This window comes from Peromyscus californicus, unplaced genomic scaffold (assembly GCF_007827085.1).
Source record: "Peromyscus californicus insignis strain IS unplaced genomic scaffold, ASM782708v3 Scaffold_5__1_contigs__length_169319896, whole genome shotgun sequence".
Taxonomy (NCBI): Eukaryota; Metazoa; Chordata; class Mammalia; order Rodentia; family Cricetidae; genus Peromyscus; species Peromyscus californicus.
Window position 1 is genome coordinate 9377100 of NW_026294573.1, and position 25040 is coordinate 9402139.

A 25040-nucleotide genomic window follows, 5' to 3' on the forward strand; every position below is an offset into this window, starting at 1 on the left:
AGTTAAACTGACTCCTAACTGCCTCTTCTTCAAACTCAACCTGTGTTCTTTGGGCCAAGACCCCAAGTTTTGCAATTAGAATAATATAATTCACAATTCCATTTGTGACTCACAAGCTGGGAAGGCTTTGTCTTTGTTCTTCAGTTTCAGGCACTGACAGTGAGTGGTAAAATATTTTTCTTGTTGGTCAAGAGTAATGATACGACTTGAAGCCAAAGCAGTAGGAGGGTTCCATTCCCACGCACTTGCGGTTTCACTGAAGAGATGACATTTATTCGGGTGTGATATTTAATTTATCACAGAGGGTCAAGACGGTTGGGTTTTTCCTGAAATACCATGATATGATAAACTTCAACTTTATGAATGAAAGTCTTTGCAATCATTTAACAAACTCAAAACTGCACCAAATTTAAAGACCACCATCTCACTAAAGATAATCTAGTCAACAATCTAATTACAGAAAGATTACTTTAAAGGGGCTCTAAAACTAAAAGGAATAATTAACAACAGAGCCCCATGCCTGAGGACAGAGGCAGCCCTGAGAAGACAGGCTCCTTAGGAGGGTGGTGTAAGCCAAGCACTCTGACGCTTACTCCAAGTCTGGGGTTGAGAGCGGATTACTAGTGGTGTCCAACTCTCTGTCAATCTAAATATAAGCTTGTGTGGCCCATCCCCCGACTCATTCAGGACTTCTGAATTGCTTTTGCCTACCTCAAAAGGAAAAGGAAATAGAGTTGTGCTACACAGCCTGCACTGAAGCAGGAGGATCACAAGTTCAAGGCCTGCTTGGCTACCTAGTGCGTTTGGGGCCAGCCCAGGCAACTTAGTAACAAGACAGAATTTAAAGGGCTGGATATAACTCAATGGCAGAACCCTTGCTTAGTGTGTGTAAAGTCCAGGTTCAATCCCCAGTGCTACAAACAGTAGTAATAAACAAATAATAGGTATAACAATAAATCTGGTGAATGAAAAACCTAGCAAGCTAGCAGTAAAAATAAATCTAAAATCAAGGCACACTGTCTTTTATGCTTCACAGACATGGACACTAAAATACACATACACTCAAACCAGCAAACATACTTACTTTTATAAGGCATTGGTTCAAAACATTGATTAAAAAATGATTGGTAGCCGGGCGGTGGTGGCGCACGCCTTTAATCCCAGCACTTGAGAGGCAGAGCCAGGCGGATCTCTGTGAGTTCGAGGCCAGCCTGGGCTACCAAGTGAGTTCCAGGAAAGGCGCAAAGCTACACAGAGAAACCTTGTCTCGAAACACCAAAAAAAAAAAAAAAAAAAAAAAAAAAAAAGATTGGTAACTATCCAAAGGTTTTTTTGGTTGGTTGGTTGGTTGGTTGGTTGGTTGGTTGGTTGGTTGGTTTCTCGAGACGGTTTCTCTGTGTAGCTTTGCGCCTTTCCTGAAACTCACTCTGTAGCCCAGGCTGGCCTCGAACTCACAGAGATCCACCTGCCTCTACCTCCCGAGTGCTGGGATTAAAGGTATGCACCACCACCGCCCAGTCCCAAAGTAATTTTTAAATCTAATTGCAGTCCAATCAACGTGCTTTTCACCAGGCATTGCCTTATGGTATGCCTTAGGTTTCAAAATCCTTGCTTTTTACTCCTCTTAATATTCCCAGCAAACCCACATACCATGGTGCTTGTCTACTTGTTTCCTCTTAGCAGATCCACTGCCTTAACACTTCCTTCTGGGAGAGGCCAGATAAGTATGACAAGCTTTCTTAAAGTCATCTCCAAAGCCAGTGACATCAATTTGTACCCCTCCAACGGACTGGGGGTCATCCTATAGCTTTCCTCCATTATTGGAGGCCCAGTCCCTCTTAAAAAGGCCCCCTTCCCTCACACACGCACACCACTGGCTCTGTGCTGAAAACACAATTTCCCCTTCACCTTGGGGGCTGTATATCTAAATGGCTTCAAAAATCCGAAGCTAAGGTTTCCACGAGAAAGGGGCCTGTGGGCAAACATGATTGTGCTGTTTGAGGAAGGCATTTTCTATTTGTAAATCTTTTTTCTCATATGGAATTTTCTGATACTGAGTCCTGACTTTTCCTGCTGTGTCTTTATCACAGAGACTGGGATGCTCAAAACCATGTTGTCCAGACTCCTCCGGCAGCCGGACAAAATAAGTGTGAGAGTGAGAATGGGGTTCCCTCAGTCAGATGCACTCACAGGTGCTTTGGAAAGTGGAAATGAGGCAAACAATGAGTGATCTGCCCTTGCTGCCACTGCCTCCCCTTAAGAGTGTGTGCATTTGTATATGGGTGTGTGGGAACAGGGGTGGGGGGGTGGGGGGAGGGTGAAGACGACAGTCCAGGAGTTGATGTCACTTCTTCAATTGCTTCTCCTATTTATTTATTTATTTATTTATTTATTTATTTATTTATTTTTGAGACAGGTCTCTCAGTGAACCTTAGGCATGCCTTTTCAGCTAGACTGCCTCGCCAGGGAGCCCCTGGGATCTGTCTGTCTCTGTCCTCCCAGCTGGGGTTGGAGACATGCACCCCCACACTAGCCTTTACATGTGTATAGGGATCTGCACAGCAAGCACTGGATCCTTTGAGCTGTCTTCCCCGGGCCCTCTTCACTGCTTTCAGTTGTTGATGTGTGAACTTGAACTTGTGATGTAAACATCAGCAGAAGGATAAGGAAGATATTAGAAACACCAAGATTCAGTTGGACATAACAGCTCCCCTTTAATCACATCAGCTGGGAGGCTGAGGAAAGAGGACCCCCAACTTGAGGCCAAACTGGGCTACATGGCAGTTCAAGACCAGCATGGATGATACGGTGACACTCTGTCTCAAAACTCAAGTAAACTACCACCCAAGTTTCCTATTGCAGTGCCCAGTCTCTGGCCTCAGCTTCCCAGGGATTAGTTTTAGGAGGTGGAAGCCAAGCTCATATTCCAAGGTCTCTGTGACTGTTTTTGTGAGTGTCAGAAGACACCTCAAGTGGTACCTTCCTGGTCCCTAGATTACAGACTGGACAGTGTGCTTCAGAGGCAACTTTCTGACCCAGATAGACAGCAGTAACAGTGTCTCTGGCAAGTTAGTTCTTCAATGTTCTGGACATTCCTTGCTCGTGGTGTGTGTGTGTGTGTGTGTGTGTGTGTGTGTGTGTGTGTGTGTGTGTGTGTGTGTGTGTGACGTGTGTATGATGTATGCATGGGAGCATGCAGGCGTGCCTATGTGCACCTAAAAAGACCAGACCAAGACTGTGTCCCCTCTACTGGCCTCTGCCTTACAGCCTCACACAGGATCTCTCACTGAACTGAAAGGTCAGTTTTGGCCTGGCTGGCTGAGCCAGGAAGCTCTCCTGTCCCTGCCTCCTAGTGCTAAGGTTACAGGCACATGCAGTCATGCCCACCTTTTTGATTGTTTTTTGTTTTTCAAAACAGGGTTTCTCTGTATAACAGTCATGGCTGTCCTGGAACTCGCTCTGTAGACCAGGCTGGCCTCAAACTCAGAGAGATCCACCTGCCTCTGCCTCCCAAGCGCTGGGATTAAAAGGAGTGCATGACCACCACCCAGCCATGCCTAGCTTCTTATGTGGATCCTAGAGATTTGAAAACATGTCCTCCTGTTTACAGAGAAAGTGTTCTTCCCCACTAAGCTGCTTTATACCCCACCCCCTTTTAAAACAAGGTCTAGTCAGGTATGGTGGTGCGCACCTTTAATCCCAGCACTTGGACAGCCAGGGCTACACAGAGAAACCCTGTCTCGAAAAACAAAAATGGGCTGGAGAGATGGCTTAGAGGTTAAGAGCATTGACTGATCTTCCAGAGGTCCTGAGTTCAATTCCCAGCAACCACATGGTGGCTCACAACCATTTATAATGAGATCTGATGCCCTCTTCTGGTGTGCAGGCAGACATACAGGCAGAATACTGTATACATAATAAATAAATAAATAAATCTTAAAAAAAAAAAAAAAAGGCAAGGTCTCATGTAGTCCTGGTTGGCCTCAAATTCATGATGTAACTAAGGATGACCTGGATCTTCTGATCCTTCAGCCTCCACACTCCCATTGCTGGGACAGGTGGACAGGTACAGATGTGAGCCACCAGGCCCTGCTGTAGGATCTGAGGATCAAACCTACACCTTTGTGCATGCTAGGCAGAAACTCTACCAGCTGAGCCACATTCCCCAAACCTTTCAATAAATATATGAGTTCTACCTACACGTATAAAAGTAGAAGTTCCTATTTTGTGAAGTGTTCCAGAACCACCAAGTTCATCATTTCAACCTACAGTACAATGAACTCAATATAGGAATCTGTTCCAATACCTCAGCAGAGGCCTGTCCGTATAGGCCTGTGTATACTGCTTGTTTCCATGTACACACACAGTACGAGATTAACAACTAACAATCAAGTAGTTCAATTATGGCAATATACTGCAATACCATTTATGTAACTGTGGTCTCCTCTCATCTCCCCACCCCTAGGTACCTCACTGTACTGTGCTCACCCTTCCTGCAATGCCAACAGGAACATAAGTGAGTTCAGGGTGTGGGCCTGGTAATGCTGCACTAGAGATTATGCTGTGAAAGTCACCTGTGCACAAGCACTGTGACACTGTGGCAGTCTGATAACTCGGCCACTAGGTGGTTGACAGATGGTAGGATATACAGAGTGGATCCATTGGATAGAGATGACTCATGTCCCAGTGAGGACAGAGCAGAACAACTTGAGATTTCATCACACTGCCCAGATGCTACGTATTTCAAAACTTATTCATTGTTTATTTCTGGAAATTTCCCTTTTAATATTTTCAGACTGAGATGGACTGCAAATAACTGAAACCACAGAGAGCAAGGCTGCAGGTGAGGGCGGGCTCCTTCGAAGCCCATTAAGAGCACATCTTGTGAGGGCAGTGGGGAGGGGCTGAGTGAGAACAAAGATAATGGCACATATACATGAAAATGCTACAGCGAAACCCATTACTGTGTATGCTATCTTAAAAAAAACACTCATGAAAAAAAGAATACATTTTCTAAAGGATATACACTATTGATCACTGTTGCCATCAACTAAGCCTTCATTTCCATAGTAGGCATTTTTTTGTATTATTTTCACTCAATTCAATCAAGAATCTTTTGCATAGACACTATCATTAACCTCTTTTTACAGATACAGAAACAAACACAGTAGTTAAGTATTTAATGCAATGCTACACAGCCAGTGAGACTCGGTGTGAACCCAGGCAGGCTATGCACTAGGGCAGTGGTTCTCAACCTTCCTAATGCTGCAACCCTTTAACACAGTTCCTCATGTTGCAGTGAGCCCAGCCATGAAATTATTTTGTTGCTAGTTCATAACTGTAATTTTGCTACTGTTATGAATCATAACATAAATAGCTGATATGCAGAATATCTAATATGCAACCCCACAGAGGTTGAGACCCACAGGTTGAGAACCACTGCAACTATGGCATCCCAAGCTTGAGTTTTCCAGATGTGGCCTATTGTTTAGTCCTAAGGCTGCCTCCATGTGGTTCTACTAGTGGATAATGGCGCCTGCATCTTCCTGATTTCTATGTTCAAAATACTGATACACTCATACATGACTGGTAAGAGTGTAAATGGTATAGCCACTTTCAAGCAATAGTTGGGAAGTTTCTTAAAAAGAGAAACTCCGGGCCCAAGAAATGGCTCAATAGGTAGATATACTTGCTGCTAAGCCTGACTTGACCTGAGTTCAATTCCCAGGACCTACATGGTAAGAGAAAACTGACTCCAGAGAGTTATCTTCTGACCTTAATGCGCACACTGAGTCATGTGAGTGCACATACACACCTCAAATGTAATTTTTAAAATTGAGGGGAAACGTCAAACTTAGGCATGAGGTCCTGAGTTCAAGTCTCCACAACTTCAGAGGATGGTGGCACTCCTCTGTAATCCCAGTGCTCCTGTAGTAGGATTGAAGGGAGAAACAGGAGAATCCCTGGACATCTGAGTACCAGCTAGCCTGGCATACACAGTGGTGAACAACAGCAAAGAGACTTCTCTCAAGCAAGGTGGAAGGCAAGGACCAAGACCCAAGATTGATGCTCACACCTGTATTCATACACACGAATACACACACACACACACACACACACACACACACACACACACACACACACACACACATCTTTTTCTCATACACACAATCAGAGTTAAATATATTCTGACTACACGATCTAGCCATTCTACCCCTAGGTACTTGCCCAAAATGGAATCATACAGGCCTCCAAAGTCTTACTCATGGATGTTTATATCAGTTTTAATTTTAATTTAATTTTAGTTTTAATTTAATTGAGCTCAGAAACAACCCAAATGTCCAGTAAGTGAACAGGTAAACAAATATAGCCAAACAACTACTGATACACAGCACATGGGTAAATCTCCAAATGATTATACTGAGGGGGAAAAGTGTATATACTGTATGATTCCATTTACAAATACATTCTAAACAGAGGTTGTAGTGCTTGTCTCTAATCCCAGCATTTAGAAGGCTAAGGCAAGAACACCAGAAGTTCAAGGCCAGCTTTGATACACAGCCAGGCTCTGTCTCAAAACAAACAAGCTGCCAAGGGGTTCCTGCCACCACCCCAGCCCAGATCCTCCACAGCTGACTTGCAATGCACTCAGTAGCCTTTTGGAGCCGCTTGGGCAACTGCCAGGCATCCTTAAAGCACAGAACCTACAGAGAACTTCCCTAACAGTTCCACAGTGTTCCAACTGGCCCAAGAACTGCAGCCATCCATATTTACAGTAGTGGGCCTTGCTGAGGGCTTCGCCCTGGCTGCCTAGGCCATCAACCCCAGTTCTTTTCTTGCTTGAAGTCTCCACAGGCCAATCTTGTTAAGTGCTCATGCCCTTGCAAGAGCTTCCCATCATAAACGATGTCCTGCTCATTCTTCTTCATCTAAGTCCCTGGTCTCCCTTCACTCTAAGGTCAAAATTAAGCTTTGATGACCACAGTGACGGGGAAGAGGGTTCTGACTAGACAGAAATCTGAAAACAAAAGGACACACATCAACAGGCACTAGCCAGAGGCCTGGAGGCTAACTGCTCTGAAACTGCTAGATTAGACTGGAACTAATAAACTGTAACTTTGTAAAAAAGGGACTGAACATGGGATGGACATCCTGGTATCTTCTAACTGCAGCCACCGACTTCCTTAGCCATGTGCCCCTTTTCAGACTCTTGAGGGCTGGCAAGGTACTGAAGGTGCTAGTGGGAACACGATGAGATGGCTGCCCTTGAGCTCAGCTGAGTGAGCACTACACACCAGCTTCCCCTGCCCGACTGCTGACTTTCAACCCCTCCTATCCAGCATCTACTAATGCAGCAAGTGCAATAATAACACTCTACAAACAGTAGAGGGCAAGTTAAGGCTGAGCATCCCAGTGGCCACTGTCCCAGGAAACATCCAATCACAATGAAAGAGAGCGTACAAACTTCACTTGCAAACAGATCCTATCCTTCCATTCTCTGAAGCTTTCCACTTATTTGAACATTTACTTGGACTGACATAAACTTATGAGGTAGGTGTAGTGACACACATTTGCAGTTCCAGCTACTCAGGAGTTCAAAGCCAGCCTGGGTAACATAAACCCAGTCTCAAAGAAATAAATAAACTGATTAGTCAATTAATTAAAATTATGAGCCTGTTCATTCAAAAAGCAAGGGATGAAGAGATTTTTCTAGCAAGAAAGTATTACTTCGGGCAGTGGTGGCACACGCCTTTAATCCCAGCACTTGGGAGGCAGAGGCAGAGGTAGGCGGATCTCTGTGAGTTCGAGGTCAGCCTGGTCTACAGAGTGAGTTCCAGGAAGGGCTCCAAAAGCTACATGGAGAAACCCTGTCTCAAAAAAACCAAAAAACAACAACAAAAAAGAAAGTATTACTCAGGTAATCAAAGACCAAAATGTCCCTCAGAATCTAAACTCATGCAAAGTAGTAATAGCAATTTGTTATACTATCTTTTTTTCTCTTAACAATTTCTTTTCTTCTCTTCTCTCTTCTCTTTCCTCTTTCCTCTCTCCTCTCTCTCTCCCCCCTCCCCCTCTCTCCCCCTCTTCCCTCTTCTCTCCTCTCTCTCTCTCTCTCTCTCTCTCTATCTCTCTCCCGAGATAGGGTTTCTCTTTTTAGCCTTGGCTGTCCTGGAATTTGCCTGCCTCTGCCTCCCGAGTGCTGGGATTAAAGGCGTAGGCCATTATCACCCGGCTCTTAATAATTTCTTTATACCAGGTAGAGTGGTCCCCTCATACCTGTAATCCCAGCACTTGGTAAAGGTAGGAAAATCATGAATAGCTAGCCTGGGCTATAAAGAGAATTCTAGGCCAGCCTAAGCTATGCAGTAAGACACTATTACAAAATAATAATAATAATTTCTAGGTACAGTTATATGTTTATGTTTCTACTAGAAAATCATTTTGTCTAATTTCTTATAAAACTTAGACATTTTAAGCAAGAAAAATATCCTGTTAGCCTGCTCATCACATGTAAAAATTCTCTTATTTTTAGCATGTTAGCAAACTGACAGATGGTCAACAATGTGTGAGCAACAATATTTACTAGGGCATTGTTTGAAATAGCAAAAGACAGAATAAAAAAAACCAAAATACAAACCCGGGACTGGTAGTTTAAAAAGTAGGATGCATGCACACAATGAAATACTATGCAGCCAGAGAAAAGAGTGAAGTAATCTGTCTGCTTCTCACCACCAAGATCTACAGCCAGATTAAAGGCCAGGAGTCACACATTTCTGGGGGTGAGAGGTGTTGAGGCACTTTCTTTCATGCTGGGTCACCTCAGGACACCAGAGACCCCAGCATTCTCCAGGAAGGAAGCAGGCCAGAGCAAAGGGACCAGCAGGAAGAAGACTCACTCTTTATGGCATATCCTTCTCAACCTTGGGGCACGTGTGGAGGTCAGAGGATAACTCTGTGGAGTCAGCTCTCTCCTTCTACCTTTACAAGAGTTCCAGAGATTAAATTCAGGTCATCAGGCCTACACAGCAAGCACCTTTACTCAGAGCCATCTTGCCAACCTCTGACTAAATTTTCAATATTTCAAGAAGAAAAAAAAAAATTAAAGCTGGGCCACGGTGGCTCACACCTTTAATCCCAGCACTCGGGAGGCAGAGGCAGGCGGATGTCTGTGAGTTCGAGGCCAGCCTGGTTTGCAGAGTGAGTTCCCGGACAGCTAGGGCTACACAGAGAAACTCTGTCTCGAAAAAAACAAACAAACAAAAAATCCAAACAAACAATGTTTTTATTTTATTTTAGTAACACAAGATGTGTGACAATGTCAATACTGTCACTCTATCTTTGCAGTACCGGTGTAGGCACGGAGTTTATAAAAGAGCCCTCCTCCTCTTAGAAGAGTACCTGGGTAAGTCCTCAAGCGCGCCCCCCCCCCCCCCCACACACACACACATAAGCACCTCAGTACAGGAAACCACACAGCTCTGCTTCTGGGGCAGTGAATGCTATGGGCCCTCCAAATGGGACCACACAGCATGTCTGCTCCCGACACTAAAGCAGTTTCAGCCGCTATAGACCTCTCCTGGATGCTGAGAAAAATCTTCAGAGTTCAAGACAAGTTTGGATAACAAGGGGAACAGGAAAATTGATGGGGAGAAACCAGTCAGCATGATGAATAGGCTGGTCCAGAGCAGCAGGTGACGGATATGCAGATGCAAGACTGGCAGGGAGGGAAGAGAGTCCATGCACAACAGATGGATGGAGATGCTCAATCATCCTCAGGAACAAGCACACAGTGCCACGCAGTCCTGTCTGCTCCGGCCGGCTCCTCACTCACCTGCAGGGTACAGCCTCCACTCCCAGCAGCTTTGTGCAACAGCCCCACGGGTGGCAGAGCCCAGGGTAAAAATAGCAGGAAGTGGGAGGAAGGTGCCATCTCCTGCAAGCTGACTTGTGGGCCAACAGTGAACGGCCTCCTCACACTTTGCTGTTTTCCTCCAGCTCTTTGTCTTTCCCACTGCCTTGCATTCCCAAGGAAAGCTTTTACTATTTGCCCATGGCAGAGGGGCTATCACTACACAGGAAATTTAGTGGGAACAGGAGTGGCAGGGCAAACTGGGACTGCGATTCCACTGTCCGCTGTCCTGTTTTTCCATCACCATCAGTCTGTGACAGAGAACCTAGACCACCCTGTTCATATCAAGTCTGTGACAGCAGAGCTCATCAGTTAGGGGTACTTAGTCCCCCAGTCATCTAAGGCTAACAGGTAACAACAGTAAGAAAAAACACTCACCGGGGCCTGCAAATGGGGTTCAGCGGCAAAGCACTTGCTTAGGAAGCCCAAGGCCGTGGATCTGATCCCCAGGACAAAAACAATGAGGAAGAAAGGAAAGAAGCAAGCAAGCAAGGAAGGTATGAGTGACTCAGTAGGGGCGGCTTTAAAAATGTCTGTGATGTACCAGGTTCAAGTCCACCAGCAAACACTGGGATGACTCTAAACCTTCATGCCATAACCCATGTCTCATGAACAAAGACTCAGAAGGGCCAGCCGGCCCTCACGGAGGGGCCAACACTACTCCTTCCAGCTCAGCTGCAGTCAAGCAAGGGGTGGTGCTGGCAAGATGTCCACCCCTGCCCCTAAGCTATCTGCTGGACCCCAGCTCCAGGAACAAAAGCTCTATAAAAAAGACTTCTGGTTTCACTAAGACACATTAAAGAATTAATTATAAAGTAAAGCTGGAGGAGAAAATTAATTTTAGAAACACAAGAGGTTACTTTTTTTCCTAGAGATGGGGGAGGAAACAGTTATTTTCGTTTTCATCCTGGGGCACAAGCTGGGAGCTGTCCAGTCGATAACCTGGCCATCAGAACAAGGTTTGTAATTAAAAGGTCAGTGACCTGGAAAGCCAGGCCCACTCCCAGAGCTTCTCAGTAATGACGGAGCTATTAAATTAAGACTGTTATGAAATCAATGCTAAAAAAGCTTTCATGGTAACGAGATTCCATTCAAGGACATGCAAACTACCTCATGAAATGGACGTAAATGATAAAAAAGAAAAGTAATAAAAGAGAGTTAAATTGAAATCTGTGCAAGAATTTACTCCCCCCCTTAGAGGACTCCAGTGAGAGAAGCCCTTCACCTCCACCCCACCACCAAGGTTAAGCCCACCAGGATTCTTTCTTTCCCAAGTTCATTTCCACAAGGAGGGAGCTTCCAGAAACAGAAGGGTACACTCTGCTCCCCCTTTTAGGAGAAGAAAGTCATGGACAGGTGAGGAAGAAGCCCTTGGCTAACACACTTGAGAGGGTCCCACCCTCCTGGCTCCAAAGGGTTCTGCAGAAAAGCCTCCGCTGATTCTGAGAGCTACATCAGGGCAGTCAGCTGACAACTCTATCCCTCCTCCACCTCATCTGCCTTCAGCCTCCCAGGCACAGGCATCTCATCGGCCTGCAGAGCATGCTGGGAGGTGCCTTGCCTCCTATACTATATTTTGTGGTATCAAATCGACAGCAGCCCATGGACAATGTTCTCCAAACCTCCAAGTCTCAGGACTGCTGCTACTGCTGTTTCTAGACTGACTACTCGGCCTCCTGGGCTGTAGCCTGCTGAGAGGCCCACTGCCTGTCTGGCAAGAAAAGCATCTATATATAGACCAGCTCTATGAGGGCTTAAACCTCACATAGTCCAACTACTGCCATGTGTGGCTGACTCTACCACAGCTGTGTCATCTGCAGAATCAAGAAGCTGGACACTATACGAAAACATTCATTCTTATATTCTGAAGGAGAACAGCTGCTTTTCTCTCTCATCAAAACAAAAAAAAATCCTGATAATAGGAAGAATTGCTGTAAATTACATAAAATGGCAATACAAACTTCAAAGAAAATGATAAATGATTCTAATAACTTCATGTTTCTCATTAATGACTCTATATTCCGTCTTTAAAGCATCTAAAAGAGATCACAAAACAAACAACAACAAACCAAAGAAGACAGACCCTTGCAGACCAATGCTATCTCACTTCAGCCCACTCCCCACCCCCATCAGAGAGCTCAACACTTAACCTGTCAGAAACAGGCACAATGCAGCCCCTACTTGGGCTGTGGTTTCACAATAAAACAAACTCGGCGGATGCCTAAAGTAACCCTCATTTTCCACTGAACTGACATGTACTACAGGGACCTCAATTTCTATATTAAATATTAAATAATATTAAAAGAAAAACAAAATTGGATTTGCTTTTTCAGGAAAGAGATGTTTATTAAGAAAAAAAAAGCAAGTCAGATTATAATTCAAGTCAGTGCTCCACTGCAATTCCCCGAAGTGACATACGAGGAAGAGCCAAGGCTGCAGAGCTGAGAGCTCTCCCGAAGCCAGCGCCCCAAGTCCCCCACCACGGCCCTGCATGGAGCAGACCTAGAGCAAGGTGCCAATCCTCTTCCTTCCACAGCTACCGTGAGGGACAGGGTAGATGCCCCTTGCCCATCCTCATCATGGATGGTGCCAAGCATCCTGGTTGTATAAGCCTGACCCAATGAATATCAGGAATTTTAGAAGTGAAGTTTAAATCCACGAAGGGGCTTTTCTTCCCCAGACACCGATCAAACCTTGGAATTCTTTGCCCAGAAAAGGTCCGCCAGAACTTACCCTATTGGGATTCACCTCGGAAATGGATAATTACCGACTGAAGGAGCATTTTAGAGGCTAATGGAGATGGGTGATTAGCTTCAGTGATTCCAGGCTTAAGTACAGGGTAAACCAGTGTGGTTCTCTTTAGAACAAGAAGGGCTAGAGAGCCTCCCTGGGTTCCCAACACCCAAATTTCTAAAGACTAACCTGAATCAGGGGTCCACTCTACCAACAACGCTCATCTCTTTCACAGCTCTGTGCATACATCGCCCCTCAGAGACATCCGACAGCCTTTAAAAAATGGCATCCCCCTCCAGCCCTGGCACCTGTCACCTGACACACCATGGACTTCGCTGTTCCATTTGTTCATGCCCTGTCCCCCACCCTGTTGAAGCAGAAGTTCTGTGAGGCCAGAGTTTTTGTCGTTTCTGTTCTCAGTGAATTTCCAGTGGAAAGATCAGGGTATGATACAGAGTCAATGCTCATTCCTGGGTGAACTGATTAATCAATCAACTGGATGTTCTCCTTTCTTCTTTCTTTCTTCTTCCTTTTTCCTTTTTTCTTTTTTGTAAAGAACAACCAATAATAATTGCATAAATCAGCTCCCCCTCTATAGTGGTTATGAGCCAAGTGACTCAAAAGAAGTATTATTTGGTCCAGAGTTTCTCCCTCTCGCTCTCTCTCTCTCCCTCTCCCAGTCAGGGATTTATTAAAATTAAACAGATTAGATGGAGCTCCTGATACTAAAACTGCTCAGCAAAGCCTGCGGTGGGGAAGTGCCGAGCAAACACCAGAGACATTTGTCTCTAAATTGCTCTAAATACCTTCTGCAAATGAAATTCTAACCCAGCTGCGTTTGAGAGAAAATGAGGACTAACTGGTCATTGTCGGTAGAGGAGAAGATCAGACAGTTATAATACTGCACAATGTACTGGGCTAAGGATCTCTCGGCAACCATAGATTTTGTCTCAGGTTACCCCGGGTAATCAGCTCAGCTTTTAGGCTCAGCTTTCCCCTGCTTCAATGCTTTGATGAGAGAGCTGAAATCCCCAAGCTTTTATGATTAATTACTCCCTATAGGTACACATATTTCAAGGAAAATCTCTTTTATGGCATGATGCTTGCGGAGTAGAGAGGCCAGCCAACACACTCCCAATTTTAATAATCTCCTAATGATGGGGGTGAGTACCATGCAGCTAGCGAGCATGCGACTCCTTCATGGGGACCTTGCCATGGGTCTGCTGCTAAGCAGCTGCTGTGGGTGAAATGTCTGGGCCTACTGTGCCCAAACCCTGTGAGTGGGGCCCTGTCAGTGGCTATAGAACACTGTTTAGGTCCCAGAGCAGCACTTCTGGATACCACAGATGTGCTTAGAAATGCCATGGAAACATCCCATCATCCATCCCAGTTTAAAAAAAAAAAAAAAAGACAGAATCACCAGAATTTTAAGGCCGGCATTCTAGCTTTTAAAGAAAAACTCATTTTGGGGTGAAGAACACCACCACCCCCAGTGTTATGTAAAGCTCTTTAAGTAGCTTCCTAGATCTCTAGAAAAGTAAATATCCTAAGAATAAAAGTCCGCCTTCTTTTTTGGTCGGTAGTTGTTTTTGCTTTACGAAAAACCAAATACACAACAGAACCAGAATAAGTTCTATCTGCTTCAACAATACGGAACTTATCAGGATCCATTTTATCCCAGCCTACAGAAATACCATAAAAATCAGGAATTTACCACTTCAATCTGGAAATCCTTCTGCCTCAGTTTCTGCACCTAGTTCCTCTTATCTTTTGCTTCTCTGTAGCTGTACTGAAGCAGCTGACCTCTTCTAGCCCAAGCAGGTCATTTTGTGGTCAGGTCACTAACAGACTGACCAGAAAGCAGGAGTCCTCCAGTTTTATTCAATGGGCCAGTTCTGCTACTGAATGCTGACTGTACCATGATGCTCTTGGTCTCATATCTGCTGCTTAATTGTTAAAATCCTGTTATTTCTCTGCTCCACTGTGAGCAAAGAAATGTGCATCCCATTGAGGGGTGGCCACCTCACCCCTATGTCCCACCCACACACGTGGACAGCCATGGCGACCCTTGATGTATTCAGCACCTGTCTCTAGCTATGATTTCCACTGCCCCAGCCCTGGTCCTTTCTACAGACCACTCTACACTGCAAGGAAACCTGTACCTTTCTTCTTAAGAAATGCTCTCCTGGTTGCAAGTGGGCTCTGCCGGACTCGAGAATTCTGTAGGAACTTCACTGCTGTGGCAATCTGGTGGGGGAGATAAAACAGAGAGAGTAAACTTCAGTAATCTGAATTTCAAGGCCAGAAATTTTGAGTTCCCAGGGCCACAGACAAAAGGATACTGCTGGGATCAAATATATAGCAAGCTACTTTGAAAACTAGAAACCCACCTAAACAGAAGACTAGGTTCTCCTGTCTTCACTGGCTTCCCGTTTCTGAGAGGAACAAATGGCACCTCCTTGGTTTAGCTTTTCGGACCTGCACTGAACTTCTCCTGCCTTCCTGGTTCAAGCTGCTGCTTCAGGCACACTCAGCTACTATCCTTGTACCATGCATACTCTCATTCTGGGAGGCTTCCCTTTCCCATCTCTACCTGTCTACATACTACACAACACACCAAACACACTTTTTTTGTGCATGCGCATGCACAGGAACATACACACACACGAGAGAGAGAGAGAGAGAGAGAGAGAGAGAGAGAGAGAGAGAGAGAGAGAGACCCTTATAGAGCCTGTTCTGACTCCTCAGAGCTTTCCCTAAATCAGCAAGGCCTTTCCGGTCTTCCTATTCTCTTTAGTTCTTCAGGGCTGTGATGTGTACCATATAATTGAAGACATAATTATACTGTCTTCTCACGGTCAGGCTGCCTCCCCAACTACACAGTAAGGAATGGCAGGGAAGAGACGATGCTCCCTATCTAGTACCTAGCAAAATACTGGAGTTGAAGGGGTTTGTAAAGCAGACACACACATGACTGGCCACACTGGTCCCCCCAGTTCGGTGAAGCTGAATTCTGATGAGCCTTCGAAGGGCAAAGTTTGGGATTCCCTGGCTACAAGTCAACAAATTGACAGACTATTTTCCAACCTCTGGTATGAATATTATTTGATGAAATCTTCATAAATACAAATAAGTCAAGCAGGGGATGGAAGAGGCATCAACCCCCACACTCGGCACATGCAAGGCATGTGTTTATGCTGCCTGACTGCTATCCACAGCAAACAGAGTCCTACAGGACAGAAAGTGCCAAGCTGCTCCAGGAGGAAAGAGGACTGTTTAGAATGACTGGCACTATTCACCTCATCAAAACCAAAAGCAAAGCATGGTCTCCTCTTAAGGTAAGGCTAATGCAGTTCACTCTCAGGGGCCAGAAGTAAGGATGTTTCTGTGATCCTAAATTAAGGGCAACCCTGAGCCAAGATTCAAACAGCAAGTGCTGTAACTATGAGTGATGTTCAGGTTGCACATCACCTCCTGAGACCAGAGTTCTCAGGAACAAAAAGAAATGAAGGCAGATCAGGAAGAAAGAGGAATAGAGGAAGACAGCCAGGGAAACACCTCATTCTCCCGATAAACCCTCAGTGGGAGGCTTACCCTGGGCTCCTCCTTAAAGGTCAGGCTCAGCACCCTGACCCTCCAGAACTGGACCTGTCCCTCCAGAGATACTATTGCTCTCAAGAGCCAAGCCCAGCTCCCTGTAGGGGATGACCCCTCCAACACTGCAAACTGCTCTGACCACCATCGCAAACAGCAGGACAACCACAGTTCTAGGCTAATGAAAATTCAATGTGGGAGCTTGTAGAACCCCCAAACTGATACTTCCGTCTCAACTAGATCACCTCAGGTTACACTGGAAAAAAAAGAAAAGTCTAACAAACCTCTACAATATTATGATGAAAAGACTGGAAGGGAGGAGTACCGAGGAAGGGCAGAAAGGAGAAACAAGAAAAAAAGAAATGGGAATGAGCAAAAGAGATGGGAGTCCAAAGGAGACACACGAGAAAGGGGGTGGAAAGAGAGGAAGAGGATGGAAAGAGGAAAGGTGCGGAGTGTGCTATGCTCCAGAAAGAGAAGGGATAGGCACACATCACAGGCCCTCAAGGGTCACCACCAATCTGCACTGCTCAGATGGCTCAGGTATAATTGTGTTCACCTTGAGAAAATCATACACCTTCTACATGTTAGAAAATGACAGTACTGGTCTCATGCGGCAGCTTCTGGCTGTGCTGTGTGTACCAGGTGTCACAGGAAATGTGGATGAACAGGTCTTGGGCACGAGATGTGGACCACACAGCTCCTATCATTCACCCATACAAAGAGAAAGCCTTCCCGCATCCTTCCAAAATTCCCCATGACAGAAAAAGAAGACAGAACCACACCACTAAAATGCCCAGGTTTCACCTTGCTCTTTTAATACAGTCCTTGGTATATGCATTTCTGGTCAGAGAGCAAAGTTCTGATGGGTTTAATGGTGCACTCAATGCAGTGCTTGGCGCATTCCATCAATTTTTTTTTTTAAAAATTGCATCTCTTATTTCTTTAAATACATTAATCAGCCTAGTGTAGGCAAAACGGATCCATCGGACAATGCAATAAACATGAATTATCATCTATCCAACACGCATAATGGCTTAAAAATACATAATAGCAGGTGTAGTTTAAATGATTAGTTATTACACCTGTGGTGGGTCTGATTCAATTGGGAAAAATCATCTTTAATAGGTTAAAAGGTTTAGATCACCATGCTTTCCTTAAAGTGGCTGCAGAGAGGGAATGATGGAGTGCTCTGTCATTAGTAATTCATTTAAGAAAAACGTGGGGGATATAGCAAAGAACAGCATAAACGAGCGAATCCAATTTAAACATCAGGTAAAGTAGAAAACACCTTTTAAAAAAGCAAGATAAATGAATTTGGAAGGGAGATGAAATTGACGTATTTATTTTAACGGGAATTTGACAAAGTCCCGGCACACTTCAAACTTGCAAAAATATGAACAATTTCTTTTAAAGTTTCCACTCACTAATTTCAAGTCATATAAAATAATACTGCCAAACACCTACATAAAGTGTTTTTGAGGCTCATTTATGTTCCCCTTGATCTTTGTCTGAAAATGCAGGCGACAGGCAAATCACATATTTAACAGCATCGATATCACTACGCTAGATGCAAAAATATAAAGCACCCAAACTAATAGCCTCAACATAATGTGCTGAATAAGAAAGATACCCAGATAAGCGGCTATGTGTAAGCGTGAGCACACGAAAACCTCTCTTCTCCTTTCACTAATTATTTCTCCAGCCACTCTTCATTCTTCTCCTCCCTCCCCACAAGACACTAGCACATTGAAGGGGGGCATAAAGAACTTGTCCAATCTAGAATTTTATAGCCCTATGATTCATGCATTGATGGTAAAAAGATGTCCCAAAACTCCTAACCCATAATGCAAAGATCTTTGCCCACGGAATAAACTGCCAAGGTGCTCAGTTTGTGCCTTTCACCAGCCTATTGTTGGACACTTTTCATTAACTTCATGAAACAATTCAACTGACTTCCCTCTGCAAAGGTCCAACACACAGCACGCTTTTGTTGGATCCAATGATGGGGTGCCTGCGGCCTATCCTGTATTATCATTTGATTTTCTAATTAGAAGATGAATGTGACTATTCATGGGTTATATTTGTGCCCAACTAAATTACATAAATTCAGGCCAAATCTTCCGCCTCAATGTCAAAGATGTAAAACGGAGACAGGAACTTTATTGCACATGTTGTGGGAGTGCAGTGAGCCCTGGAGAATTCTGGCGCAAAGCTCCTGATGCATTGTTGGGCCACTTGCTGTGGAGTCGCTCCTCACCTTAGACTGATTGAGTTCTTTTTTTTTTTTTTTTTGGTTTTTCGAGACAGGGTTTCTCTGTGTAGCTTTGCGCCTTTCCTGGAACTCACTTGGTAGTCCAGGCTGGCCTCGAACTCACAGAGATCCGCCTGCCTCTGCCTCCCGAGTGCTGGGATTAAAGGTGTGCGCCACCACCGCCCGGCCTGATTGAGTTCTTAATGAGTGTATCCCGAATTAGCAGGAGCTAGTTTGATTTTAAAAATTAAGGATGAACTCAGAAAAAAAATCAGAAGCAAAGTTTCTCATTTCCCCCAACTGTGCCAACAAGCAAAACAGAGCAACTCTGCCAACCATCAACTCCATGATTTTAGGGAAGTTTGTAATTTCACTGCTTAGCCCTTTAAAGCTACAGGAAGAAAATGCAGAAGATAAATTCTGGTCTCTGCAGTCTTGAACAGTGGTTACATTGGAGTCCCTGACCATGACTTGGGGAGAAAGTAAGGGAGGGCTTCAGCTGTAAAATACCTTTGGATTCAAGATAACTGGCCAACTGAGCAAGATCTGTACAGCAGGGAGACCAGGATCTGTAACTGCATAATGAACGGGAGCACAGTGCATTCCGGGTGATCTGCTACTCCATGCTAAACACACAGTGTGGGGTAAGTAAGGCCGCCAGGAGAAACCCAGGGTCCTGACTGTCTTCACTGAAGGACACTTCTATGTGTTTGCCCATCTCCTCCAAAAGCCCTACACACTGTGATCTACAGAGCACACACTTATCTTCTGTTTGAGGGGACGGGAGAACAGAGCCTGCCGAATAATGAACCTAGGTTTCAGGGAGTCTTAAGCACTTTGCACCTGACATGTAAACCCTGATGTACTGGCTCTGGTGACACTTATTTGGAATGCCACCAATTCCAGCCTTCCTGTGTACTACGTACACATCTATCTCCTAAAATGTGAGCATTCATTAGCCAGTGTAAAATATTAAAAATATTCAAAAATGAATGACCTTAACAACCAAAGCCACATCCTTTTTAACCCAGGGAGGAGCACCTAGAGGGCAGGAGAAGTGACCAGACACAGGCCTGAAACCCCACTCCAGTGCCCCGTCGCTCCCGCACTGCTCACAAGATTAAATTGCCTGTGAAAGGCTCCCCACTCCAGCTCTAAAGCAGACACCCAGAATCCTGTTAACAGGCACTAGACCAAAGCCAGCTTGAGTTTTAACAAGGGCTGACTTTAAAAGCCAGGCAATGCTGAGGAGAGAGCCCTCGTGAAGCAGAAATGTTGCATTTTAGTAAGAAATCAGTACTCTGTCAGGAGTTCCTTGACAAATATGGTCATCGGTGGCACAAGGAAATAGTTGCAAAGCAGCTGTTAATCAGAGAAACACATCGTAGAACGCTGATGCTAGCACTCGTGAAAAAATGCAACGGGCTAATTATGAAGCCATATATCTCACTAAAGAGGCTGTGTGCCTTGAGACTCCAGGCAGAGCACACTCGGATCCAGGGTCCTAGGACAACATAATTCTGGTTTTCTGCACCCAGATTCCTCTCTGGTCTACAGTTCGGTGTCAAGCGCTTTGTTCTTTCTCAATTCTGCACTCTCTTTCTAGGTAGGGCACAGGCTAGGGAGGGAAGGAAGCAGGGGCAACCACAAGCCACATTCCAAGACATTGCAGGAACACATCCAAAAGGTGACAGACCTTAATAAGTCAAAGCAGACGAAAGACCTATGAGCCTGCAGAAAGAAAGGAAATGTTGGAACGGAGAGCAAGTGTACCACGAGAGCAAATATGTGGGAACCTCAATGGCCAGAATCAAGAACAGCATCGATAAACAAAAAAACAGAAACACCACACAGTCCGAAGCTCAAAGGAAGAAAGGGAGCTTCCAGAAAGCTGCTACCCAGGCGTGAAATTCAATGCACAAAAGCTAAGGGTCTCACAGCCAGGTACAGGAGGGAAAGTTAATATGCAGAGGAAGGCTCGGTCAGCCAAAATTCAATACGATTTGCTGCAAGGACAAGGAGGAACAGGCTCCCCGAAACCAGACTAGGGGGGGAGGGGCGCCACAGCACACTCAGAGCAAACCCACTGGAATGGCAAGAGGGGAATAACCTTGAGGTGGACATGCAGTCAGGAACCCAAGCACAGAGCCAAAGTGCCCCCTAGCCGGAGCCAGTGGTGGCGCAGGCCAGAGGTGGCCGCTTGGCTAACTCACACAGCCCAAATTAAGTGTTTTCACTCAGGGAAAATGAAATGTTTTGCAAGATGAAACAGAATGAAAATTGAGGTTTTAGGTAATTACTAGTTGGCATTTACATATCACGGGCTGGTTCAACACCTATTCATTTTCCTCTTTTATTTAAAAAATTGCTCATTAAAAATGAACAGATGACAGTGACAGGGTTTTGGTTGTTTTTTTTTTTTTTTCTTTAATATTCGTTCCCCTTCTCTGAGGGCTACAAAATTGAGAGGTACTTTTTAGTCCATTTATCTACATATTAGCACACAAGCATGGGTGCACACACTTCCATTTAATTTATAGTAAGTGGAGAATGGAGAAGACAAAGTGTCCACAAACTAAAGACAGTGAACTGAACTTAGCTAGCTCTGTACCTAGGAGGGACGACCGATCACGTACCCTGGTGCTCAAAGGGTTAAAGGAAGAAGTCTCTCTTTGGATTGGAATTTCCTTGTTGTGGTCACTGTCCTCCACCCCCCACCCCCCCAACCCCGCAGTGATTGCGCTTGTGAGCCCTGACTTCCTTTGTCTTATTCTCCTTGGTCCTTTTGTTTTTCACATTAAAGAAATAAAAAACCTCTGGCAGAGGTGTAGAAGAGTTGACATGATACAATACAATATATTTTAGGGGCTATTGCGTAAATCTGTATTTAGGGAATTCGAAGGCATGCATTATTGACCCTAGTCTCTCTTAAAACACTGATATATGAAGTAAAAGCCTCCATGAAAAGTGGCAACTTCACATGCGCAAAAACTACCTTTCAAAGTGAAATATCTCTGTCATCTACATTTTTTCTTGGCCCTAGTTAAAAATACTGCATGAGCGACTTGCCAGAATGACACTGTTTTATTGTTTTCTGGGAGTAGTTCTCCCAGAGACGCATGTGGTGGTAACCTCGTCTTAAACTACCACACACTACTCAGTACCCAGTGACAGTGGTCTTAGGGACAGTGACTTTGGAGAGGGTTTTCTGCTCAGCACAGGACTCTGGACCAACTTAGAGCACAGAAGGAGCTGGAGCATGGATGCGGAGCCAGGCAGGCTGCAGATGCTGCGAGCCACTGAGCACCGTCGTCACACAGAAGGGGCGAAATCCACAAACTCCGCTATAGAGGAAATGAAAACCCGGGCCTCTGGGCTGAGAAGATCAAAGTTCCTTTTTAGGAAAGGTTGAGAAGGAAAAGGATTTTCTCCTTTAGGCGGAAAGAAAAGCAAATTTAAATGCCTTGTCCCCACACATCCCCACCTGAATTTCCACAGCAACCCTCTAATTTTTGATGCAGCCAACAAAGCAGTTACCCAAAGAGGGAAGAAAAAAAGGATGACATTTGCCTTTCCCTTGGCTTTGAAATCCAACTGGCAGCAGATTGTTTGAAGTCCTGTTTAGAGAAGAAACTGTAATAGCCTCCATACTGAAAAGAGGAGGGAAATGCCATTATACACGGATCACGGTAGCAGTGACCTCAGCAGAGAAGGCAAAGAGCTGGCTGTGAGCCGGAGGTGCGGCTAGCGAGCACACCAGCAACAGAAATGAAAGGTCTATGTGCCAGAGTTGAGTGGCCAGAGTTGAGCGCTTGGTCCTGGGAAGCACCAAGAAGAGTGAGGAGCTCAAAGACCATCACAGCATTTCTCAATAGCTCCTTGACTGTTCTTCTCCTAGTGCCCCGCTTTTACAACTTCAATATTCCTCTCACTCCCTGCACTGTTAAAAGAGAAAGCAGAAAGCACCTAGGCTTGGTGTAAAATTAATGAAGGTGTCAAGCTGTTGCGTTGAATCACTCCAAAGGAATGTCATGACTCAGTGTCCAAGACCTCCTTAGGAGAACCATGAGCTCACACGGTGACAGTGGCTGGTGACTCCAACACTAAAAATATGTAGCAGACAGTGCCTAGGACCTTCCCTATAGTACCTAGGTTCTTTCTCTCTGTTGCTGGCTGAATTGTAGCGCTCCACTTGGGGAGCTCCGGAGCTCAGGTGTTTGGCAGATAGAGAACTGCTTCAGCTCCCACTTCTTCTGAAGCCTGGACCAAAGTCCTCTCTTGTCATGCATGGCTAAGCGGTGGTATAATCGTGATGGGGACGAAGAAAGGTTGTATCCCTGAGAATGGCAACCTTGAGCATTAAGTCTTTACTGGGACCTAGACACAGAAAAAATGACTAGCAGGTGGCAGGCAGAGCACTCCCTTCTGATCACAGGGCACAACAGGCTCGTGGGTGCCAAGGAAGAGACACTCTCACCAGGAACCTTTGTCTACCATCACACATGGCACAAAAATAAAATGGTTTTTGTTTTATTTTGTTTGGCTATGTAGCCTAAGCAGGCCCAGAACTCACAACCTTCCTCTTTCATCCTCCCAGGAAGCTGGGATTACAGGCATGTGCTGAAATGTCTGCATGAACTAAATACTTCTGAGAAGTCATTAACTGGCACCTCTGACAACTATCTAATGGGGGAAAAGACCTAATGGAGGACGCGGATTCAATTCCCAGCACCCAGAGTGGTTCACAGCTTTCTGAACTCCAGCTCCAGGGGTTCCAACATTCTTTTGGCATCTGCAGACACCAGACACACAAGTGGTACACAGACAAGCATGCAGGTAGAACACTCATACACAGTAAGTGAATTAATTAATTAATTAATTAATTAATTAAAGAGAACAAGAATGAGAAGTGACAAATTTGGGTAGCTGAAGATCACCTTTACATCTGCCAAGAAGCAGACCCATGGCTAACACAAGACCACCAAGTCCTAGTTCCTGCTGTTACTCTAGAGAATTTCATGGCCCAAGGGGAAAAAGCAGAAGAAGTATGACTTCCAGAAGCATGATTCATAACAGAGTAAGCTGGCAGGCTTAGGAACTTTCAAATTGACGGTAAAATGACAGGGATTGGAAACGTACTATTCAAATGGTGGGAGATGAGCAACTCCTCTTGGAGGGAAGTCATGCTCTTCAGCAGACACACAGGCCTACACGTTGAGCAGAAATGGGTTCTCCACTGGAACCAACTCTAGCAGTAAGTGAGGTGGCAGGCATCAGATGTGCCTCATATCCACATGAAACAAGTTCATGGCCAGGTCATACATCTAATAATAGGGTCCCTAACACAAGTCCCATGTCTATAGACATCTTCCTAAGTAAGAGTCCCATGTAAAATGTCCAGCACAGAGGGACCTCTGACGCCCATGAGGAAGAGGTACTGAAGTAAGGACGGCACAAGTGTCAGACCTGTGCCGTGGGGACTTCTTTAGTATGAAGGCACAAATTATAAAAAAAAAATCCTTAAGCAGCTCTTCTAATGAACTTCAATTAGAAATTTTCAGCTTAGCAAGGAAGCCTGTCACACATAGTAACAGTTCTCAGGGCTGGGAACCAACCATTCAGCAACCTTCCCCTAGACATCCTGAACATTCTGTTATTAACAAGCCCAGCTATTAAGAAACACACCTATCAGGAGTAGGTGGTAGCAGTGCTGAGGAAGAGGCCGCCGCAGCAGCAGCAGCAGCAGCAGCAGCAGCAGCAGCAGCAGCAGCTTGTGGCAGCACTCGCCTTTAGTCCCAGCACTTGGGAGGCAGAGGCAGGCGCATCTGTGAGTTCCAGGACAGCCTGGGCTACAGAGTAAGATCTTGTCTGGAAAAAAAAAAAGATTCCACAAAGGCCTAGTAAGTGCCAGAGCCATGCTAGCCACAGGACTGCATCTCACCCACAGAGGAAGATGGAAGGAGCCTTGTATGTTAGTCTGATGCTCTTACCAGCCCTGGGCATCTAGAGCAGGCCAAATGAGCATGCAGTACACATAGCATAATGCTAACTTTACACAGTTCTCACCATTAAGAGAGCCAGCTTTATTGAGTATCCTTCTCAAAATCAATGGTAACTCATTTCAAACTCCTTGCAGCTCTGCGTGGGGAACAGAAGGAAGTTCACTTCTGTTATCCAAAGAATTATGAATTATCACCCTGCTCTGCAGTCATCTTGATTCCTCACACTCTCTTTATAGAGTAAGATACTTGAAAATCACAAAATCCTTAAAATGTGCTCAATTGAGCTTCTTGCAGCTCAGCGAGTTTCCTGAAACATCGCTCATAGCCTTTTGCTTGCTATCCCCTCCCCCGCCCCTTCCTGACTGTTTAAACACATGGACATGGAGTTATTAACTTTTACAGGAAAGACAAATAAAATAATGTTGAAGCAAGAACGCAGTGATGTCAGTCTGTAGCTAGCACCACTCATCTGTGGGAATCTGATTAGCGCTCGAGTGGCAGAGCTACCTGGAAAAGTGCTCACAATCAAATAAAAAAATGATACCCA

At 45.0% G+C, this 25040-nt stretch overlaps 1 protein-coding gene across 2 annotated transcripts in view; it reads right to left on the bottom strand.

The window, feature by feature from the left end:
- The window catches only part of Pex14 (peroxisomal biogenesis factor 14), a 152624-nt gene that overhangs the window by 76614 nt on the left and 50970 nt on the right, over positions 1-25040 (bottom strand). For both annotated transcript variants that reach the window (XM_052717454.1, XM_052717453.1), the window contains exon 3: positions 14806-14890. In XM_052717454.1, the coding sequence (XP_052573414.1) occupies positions 14806-14890 (85 nt within the window). The remainder of the gene's footprint in view (positions 1-14805; positions 14891-25040) is intronic.